At 36.9% G+C, this 8,480-nt stretch overlaps 1 protein-coding gene across 4 annotated transcripts in view; it reads left to right on the top strand.

Annotated features, from left to right (window-relative positions):
- STRADB (STE20 related adaptor beta) overlaps positions 1-5,032 on the top strand; it is a 38,278-nt gene extending 33,246 nt beyond the window's left edge. The window contains exons 7-12 of one of the 4 annotated variants that reach the window (XM_006748123.3): positions 735-858; positions 2,072-2,243; positions 2,541-2,645; positions 2,796-3,040; positions 3,672-3,714; positions 4,211-5,032. In XM_006748123.3, coding sequence (XP_006748186.2) covers positions 735-858; positions 2,072-2,243; positions 2,541-2,645; positions 2,796-3,040; positions 3,672-3,714; positions 4,211-4,345 — 824 coding nt within the window. In that variant the 3' untranslated portion in view covers positions 4,346-5,032. Of the gene's footprint in view, positions 1-734; positions 859-2,071; positions 2,244-2,540; positions 2,646-2,795; positions 3,041-3,671; positions 3,715-4,198 lie in introns of all 4 variants that reach the window. The other 3 variants (XM_081815368.1, XM_081815366.1, XM_081815369.1) reach the window with 3 other exon arrangements.
- Positions 5,033-8,480: the final 3,448 nt, after the last annotated feature.

Here is an 8,480-nt window from a genome sequence, read left to right as displayed (position 1 = left end):
TGTTTATAGCAGCAATGTCCACAATAGCCAAACTGTGGAAAGAGCCAAGATGTCCATCGACAGATGAATGGATAAAGAAGATGTGGTATATATATATAATGGAATATTATGCAGCCATCAAAAGGAATGAGATCTTGCCATTTGCAACGACGTGTATGGAACTGGAGGGTATTATGCTGAGCGAAATAAGTCAATCAGAGAAAGACATGTATCATATGACCTCACTGATATGAGGAATTCTTAATCTCAGGAAACTGAGGGTTGCTGGAGTGGGGGTTGGGGTGGGAGGGATGGGATGACTGGGTGATAGATACTGGGGAGGGTATGTGCTCTGGTAAGCGCTGTGAATTGTGCAAGACTGTTGAATCTCAGATCTGTACCTATGAAACAAATAATGCAATATATGTTAAGAAAAAGAGGATAGCCGGAGGGGAAGAATGAAGGGGGGAAAATCAGAGGGGTAGACGAACCATGAGAGATGATGCACTCTGAAAAACAAAGAGGGTTCTGGGGCGGTGGGGAGGATGGGTTAGCCTGGTGATGGGTATTAAAGAGGGCACGTTCTGCATGGAGCACTGGGTGTTATGCACAAACAATCATGGAACACTATATCTAAAACTAATGATGTAATGTATGGGGATTAACATAACAATAAAATTTAAAAAAAACAAAAACATAGCTAGAAGCAAAATCACTTTCAATGTTCAATTGAAGATTTCAGGTGTTTCTTTCAGGATCAGCAAGTCAACTCTTGAAGACTTACTTTCCTGAAGGAATGAATGAAACTTTAATAAGAAACATTCTCTTTGGAGCAGTGAGAGGGTTGAGCTATCTGCATCAAAATGGCTGTATTCACAGGTATTTACTTACTTGTATTTTATAGAATGAATGGATTTAAGTGGAAGAAATAATGTAAGGAGCTTTTAGGAAGGAGTTGAGTGTTAGGAGAGATAGGAAACTCGTAAGTGAAAATTGAGGGAGGAACGGGCCAGTAGGTACAGTAATTGTTTACATTTTATGTTCATTCACCAAAAACGTTCAGACCACATCCTGTTTACCAAATGCTGTGCTCAGTGTTCTGGTGGAGCGCCTGCCTTCGTGGAACTCTAGGGTATAAGCTGTAGGTAGTGATTCTCATTGTGTCTTGTTTGTTTTCTTATCTGCTTTTCAGCTCTGTGTCATATTTATATCATGTACAAATTGGAACTAAACCTTTAATTTCTTAAATATTTTGTAGCACCTTAAAACTATCATATTAAATATCAGTTCTCTTATTTTTAAACTATAGATGCAGAAGTAATTGGCTGAATGTTAAAAACAACATTGTTCTATGATATACTGGGACCTTTTCCCTTTTAATTATTTTTAAATAAGCTTGTTTTTTTACTGTTCATTTCAATATCTTTAAAGCTTCTTACTATTCATTTTTAGGAACATTCTGGTTAACAGAGGAGTTCCAACATACTGTATTCTAATTAATCAAGGTTTTAATATAGTTAACCGGACTGTTGGCCATCCTACTTCTGTTAGTTTCCAAATTCAGTATTTTGGATGAAAAACAAGGCTCTTGTATAATTTATCTGACAAAGGAAATTTTTATATAAAACATCTTTGTAAATGATGTTAATACCATGAGAGGCTAGGCTGCCTTTTATTGGATAATACTGCATTTAACTTTAAATTCTAACTTTATAATTCAAATATTACTTGACTTTTTAGACTTCTCTTTGGGTATATTGCAACAGTATCCTAAAACAGTGAAATTAATAATTTGATTCCATACCTAGTTTGAAAAAAAATATTATCCCTTCCAAATGTAGCTGTCAGTTGTATTTTCCCTTGTTCTAATGCTATATTAAATACTTGAAAGGATTCCTTAATTCCTCACTTTTCATATGTGTATGTATACATATATGTGTATATATGTTTGTAAAATTATAAAATAGCACACTTATATAGAGTAATTTTATAAAGAGTAATTTCCAAGAGAATACATGGATTTGTTCTGACCAGATATTTATTCTTCCTTGGCCAATTTCCTAGTATTTAGGATTGTTTCTTTTTGTTCTAGGAGTATTAAAGCCAGCCATATCCTCATTTCTGGTGATGGCCTAGTGACCCTCTCTGGCCTGTCCCACCTGCATAGTTTGGTTAAGCACGGACAGAGGCATAGGGCTGTGTATGATTTCCCACAGTTCAGCACATCAGTGCAGCCGTGGCTGAGCCCAGAACTACTGAGACAGGTCAGGTGTGGCCTTCGTATTGGGTTGTCTGTGCATCTTGAGTGTCTTCTGAGCTTGACTAAAGGACAATTGTGCCCTTAGATTTGGATTGGTGAATGGCCTACTGCAAGACTTTTTTCCTCTTTCTTGTCAAAATTATGTTAGGGATTTTAAAATGTTTATACCACATATTAGGTATATCTTGATTTCTCACTTATGAGTTTTTTCCATTATTCCCACATCCTTTCTCAAAAAAGCACATTTATATAACTTTTTAAGTTATTTTCACTAAAGGACTTCAAATTAATTGTTCTACAGGATTTACATGGATATAATGTAAAGTCAGATATTTACAGTGTTGGGATTACAGCATGCGAATTGGCCAGTGGGCAGGTACCTTTCCAGGACATGCATAGGACTCAGGTAAATGCTATTAAGAGCCCCAAACTACTTTTTTTTTCATAAGATCCCTTATATTCTAGATAATTTGTTAAACATCTTTGCTCTTAGAATCTTTATTGTTATTTTAATGTTTTCTCTGAAAAGGGTTGAAGGAAATTTTCTTTCTTTTAGATGTTGTTACAGAAACTGAAAGGTCCTCCTTATAGCCCATTGGATGTTAGTATCTTCCCTCAGTCAGAATCCAGAATGAAGAATTCCCGATCAGGTGTAGACTCTGGGATTGGAGAAAGTGTACTTGTCTCCAGTGGAACTCACATAGGAAATAGTGACAGATTGCAAACTCCATCCTCAAAAACTTTCTCTCCTGCCTTCTTTAGCTTGGTTCAGCTCTGTTTGCAACAAGATCCTGAGAAAAGGTAACATTGGCCACTTGTAAATAGCATCAAACTTACGTGTTTTATATTTTATAGAAGCTTTGTGATACTCTCTTCCCACAAAATTCAAATCTCTTCTATCAATCTTTTGATCAAAAAATTACAGTCTAATCCAGAAAATATCAGTGCTAAGAACAAGTAGAGGCAGTGAGCAAATGGGACGAGTACTGGATCTGAAGTCAGAAGACTTGGTCTCTGGTCTCAGCTGTATCCCTTCTTAACCAAGTTATTTTGTAAAAATCAGTTCATCTTTCTGAACATTAATTACTGCATTTTTGTTGATACATTTTAGAAACTTCCAAGCAGTACAAAAATGTTGCTATAGCATAAATTATTATTGCAACTACATGTGTTAGTATTTCAGAAATAAGGTGTATCTTTTTTTAGCCTCTTAATGCCTAGAGTACTTCCTTAAAATTAGTAAGTGCCCAATAAATGTTATTTCTCAAATTAATTTTTCCCATTAGTCAACGCTGAAGCTAAGAATTGGGCTTCAGTTTTTTAGTATTGAATTTTATAGCTCTAAACCTAATTTCTAATATATTTTTACACCTAAAAATACACATTCTAACACAAGGCTCTTTTTTTCTTATAACTTTTAAAAAAATTTCAGACCATCTGCAAGCAGTTTATTGTCTCATGTTTTCTTCAAACAGGTAGGTTGATCTATCTTCTGTTGCCTAGATGTTTTTAAATACTATTAAAAATTCATTTCATTTTTTGGCTTAATGGGACAGTTTGGTAACCAAGATTCTTAATAATGACTTCCTTACAAAGTAAAGTTAAAAACAAGAAAACTTTTTTGGTAGTTCAATTACAGACTTTCTAAAATATTTCCATTCTGCGAAACAAAATGAGTAAAAACAGAGTATCATTAAATGTTACTATGCCCTCAATTTATATTTTGATTAGAGACATTTTAGTTTTCTATATTGGCTAGAGATGATGAAGGGGCAAAATAATTCTGATAAAAATTAGTTCATTTGGTTATTACTTCTTCCTGTTTTCAGATGATCAAAGGCATTTTTAGTGAAAATACCTAAAAACAAACAATTTTAAACACTTTTTACATTTTAAAAAGTCATTTATTGCTAACATAGCTAATGTATTGAATTTATGTACCAACAGCCTTATTTTGAGTTTCTTTAACAGATGAAAGAAGAAAGCCATGATTCAATACTTTCACTGTTGCCTCCTAAGCCATCAATAACAGTGTCTCCGGTGTCACCTTGGACTGAACCAGAATGTGGTTTTCCTGATGAAAAAGACTTAAACTGGGAATTCTAGGACTACCACATCCTTTATGTCCTAGATACTTGACACTTTCTCCCTGCTGCTTTTCTTCTGTATTGCTAGGTACAAATACTAGAATTATACTTGAAAATACAGTTGGTGCACTGGAGAGTCTATTTCTTAAAACCACTCTCTTCAAAGGAGCATGAGTTCATAGCCTATTTGGTTAACTCAGAGTTCTAGTATGACTCCAGGAAAACTTCAGAATTATGAATCTAGCTACATTTAGTGTCATCTGTTCTCAATTGTTTTTCCCCAAGCTGTGACTAACGCCCCTTCTTGATCTTTCAATATAATTTTTGAGCCAGTTTTCAGCATTTTGTTGCCCTCAGGGGAATGAGCCCTCAGAGGACAGTGCTTCCAAGTACATTTTTTACTTCCAGATTCTCTAGCCTTTTTGATCAGCTGTTTTAGGCCAACAGGCTAGTTTATCCTGGCATCAAAACCCTTTTTTGATAGAAGGGAAAATGTTTATACTTTCCCATTTTATTCTGTTAATACTTACGGTAATATCAAACTGAGCCTCACATTAAATGATTCACTTGAAATATATAGAGAAATTGTAATTTGCTTTGTTTTTTTCATTTTTAAGAGGCTAAAGTGACACTTTTCTACTTCTGTAAATTATAGATTCTAAATTCATGCACCCTGTGGGAGCTCAATAAAGATTTATTGAATTGAGTTTATGTTTTTATTTTTGTGATTTGATAAAGCTAAAACACAGATTCTAATTTGTTTTGCCAAGGAAAGCCTCTTCTCAAATGGATTTATTTACATAACATACATGAATTGGGGACAACCTGGTATTTATTCATTGAGGCAGAAGATGTTCTGGCCCTTTATATGATTATTCTTGCTCCTGTAGGGGATACAACATTTAAGGACATAGAGATCTTAATTAATGGTTTTACCTTATTAGCAAAAAAGAGAGATGTGTCTCAAAGAGTATATAGTTTAAACTGTGGTAAATTGGGACCTACCTCAGTTAATGGATTGTCTTAATCTTATTTAACATTACATTAAAAATTCAGATGATTGTCTTAAGACTAAAAAATTAAAACCAATGAGACAAATAATGCAAAAATGAATAGACAATTTGAAACACAAACCTTTTCATGTTTATTGGCCAGCTCTCCTCAAGAATGTTTAAGTTACTCCATCAAGTAAGCCATGAAGACCTGCCAAGGTGGAAGAGAGAGGACATAAATACCAGTTGAGGCCCTGAGATCACCTGTAGTAGTGGGGACTGTAGTTCATTCCACTAACCTCCTCCTATTTCCTCTAGGTAAGAGAGGCTAACAGGAACCATAGAGCCTGGGTGAGAGTTGATGTTAGTGCAAAAGGTGGACTCTGGAAGCCACGAAGCAGTGCTTCTCAGATCTCCTGTGTATTAGAGGAGTATTAGAGTTCTCCAGAGAAACAGAACCAATAGGATATTTATTATAAGGAATAAATATGGCTTATACTATTATGGAGACTAACAAGTCCCAAGATTTGCAAGGTGAGTGAGCAACCTGGAGACCCGGGAGAATTAATGATGTAGTTCCAGTCCAAAGGCAGGAAAAAGCTGATGCTCCTCTTTGAAGGCAGTTAGTTAGGCAGAAGGAATTATCTCTTACTCAAGGGAGAGTCAGCCTAGTCAATGTCTTTGTTCTATTCAGGTCTTCAACTGATGAGGCCGACCCACATCAAGGAAGGCAGTCTGCTTTATTCAGTCTATAGATTTAGTCAATTTCCTCAAAAAACTTCCTTACAGAAATAGCCAGAATAATGTTTGACCAAATAAATGGACTCCCTGTGGCTCAGTTAAATCGACACATAAAATTAACCATCATGATAGATATTGATAGCTTCATCCTGAGATCACTTGCCTTAAATTTTGCACCATAGGCTCCTTGCTTGCTGTATTAATTTTCTATCGCTGATGTAACAAATTACCACAAATTTAGTGGCATAAAACAATACAGATTTATTTTCTTACAGTTCTAAAGGTCAGAAATTTCAAATGGGTTGAGAGGGCTATATTCCTTCTAGGGGCCCTAGGGAGAAATCTGCCTTTGCCAATTTCTAGAAACTACCTGCCTGCCTTTGTGGACCAGTATTATTCCAGCTTCTGTTTCAAGTGATCACACCTCTGATTGACCCTTCTGCCTCTCTCTTGTAAGGACTCTTGGGCCTACCCCGAAAATGCAAGATAATCTCCCCAACTCAAGATCCTTAATTCAATCACAGCTTCAGAGTCTCTCTTGCCATGTAAGGCAACATAATCACAGGTTCCAGGAATTAGGATGTGGATATATTTGGGGTGAAGGGGGAGGAGAGTCATTATTCTGCCTTACCACACATGTCTGATTTCATCTTGGTGTCTGCTTTCTAAAGAACCAAACTAATACAGTCACCTTAGCAAAATGCCCTCCTATGAGCTGCTGTAGTACTTTCCCCAAACAGCACTTACACAACTCTATACTTGTGTATTTATGTCCCCAGTAGACTGTGGACTCCTTGGAAATATTGTCTTATTCACTACTATATTCCTAGTGTTTGGCAAAGTGTTTGGCATATTGTAGACATTTAATAAATATTTAAGGAATTCTTCCTTGAATAAAGGTTATGAGGGTTTTTTGTTTTTTTAAAAAAAGGACTTGAAAAAATTTGAGAGATGTCTATGGTAATTTTGATTTCTATGGAAAATTTTGACGATATGTTACAATATTGATATTATGTTACAAGATTGCCTCTAGAAGTTTAGTGAAGTAAAGGGATTTCAGTTTTCATTTAGTAAATATCTCCTCTACTATAAGCTAGGTCAGTGGTTTTCCTCTTAAGTACTACTGGTCAATTGCCTGTTCTCAAATAAACTTATTCACTCTTCCCCTGCTCTGCTTCATTGGGAACTACATTTCCCATGCACCCTCACTCTCTGGTTTCCAGGGAGGCACCAGTGGAAGATCAGAGTATAAGAGGAGACAGAAGAAATGTATTTCTTGCTCACCTTTTGTCCCACTTCCCTGTTTTTTGTGGTGTCTCTGGCAGCAGCTGTACCTTCTTCGTCTTCTTGCTTTAGGACTCAGGTAACACCACTTCTTGCTGTCCCTTCCATCCTAGGGCGGGTATCACTTCCTGCTCTTGCTAATCTTTGGATTGCCTCACTATCCCTTTTGATTTCTTAGCCTTAGTTCCATCACCAATGAAACCAGTTCCCTGTGTTCCTTCTAACTTGACAGATCCAGAGTTACTTTCCCAATTCCCTGATTGATACACATACTGACAACCTTGAAGATTACTAGAAATTCTTGGTCTCCAAAAAAAAAAAATTACTACCTATTGATTATACCATTAAGTGAATGATCAAGAATCCATTTTCCAATTCTATTTAAGCCCCCCCATAGTCTTTATGATTTATGGTAGAAAAATTGACCAATATTCTGTAAATTGAAGTTTTTCTCAAGAGCAAACCAAAGTCTGACAAGATCCAAATATTGTACTTGATAGGAATAGAACATATAGGAGCCTGGGAAGATGGTGGAGGAGGAGGATCCTAAGCTCAGCTTGTCCCATGGATACATCTAGATAACAGCCACATCAGTGCACCTAACCCCCAAAACAACCCAGACTGGCAGAACAGGCCCTCCATAGTTAATTGTTGAGAGGAGGCCACAAGGAAAATGGTAGGAGGGGCAGAGATGCAGTCAGTACCCAAACTCTCAGCAAGACTAACCAGAAAAGGGATGGACACCACAAGAATAGAGAAAGGAGAGGAACAGACCACACTTCAGGCACCGCAGACACGGGGTGCCTGCACTGGGAAGATGAGTTACCACAACATCTGGATTTGAAAAGCAATGGGGATTAACTTGATGAGTTTACAATCAGCAGGGCTTAACTCCTGGTACTTTAAAGGTCAGTGGGCTTAGACCTAGGAGAGTGAGAGGGTGAGTTGGAGCCAGACATCTAATCTGAATGCCATCACCACCCACCAATAAGGGACAACTCAGGGAAAATGCCCCACAGTTTCATGCAACCCTTAACCCCAGCAAATGGGCTGAAGGCAGGCATCTGGTCCAACCCAACTATTATGCCCAACACAGCCCCAGATGGGCCCCTTAACAGAACAGGGACCAAACCCTGC

This window comes from Leptonychotes weddellii, chromosome 3, assembly GCF_054177405.1.
Source record: "Leptonychotes weddellii isolate Sample4059 chromosome 3, ASM5417740v2, whole genome shotgun sequence".
In the NCBI taxonomy this organism is placed as follows: Eukaryota; Metazoa; Chordata; class Mammalia; order Carnivora; family Phocidae; genus Leptonychotes; species Leptonychotes weddellii.
Note: the sequence above shows the minus strand (reverse complement) of the source record. Positions and strands in the feature narration are given on the sequence as shown.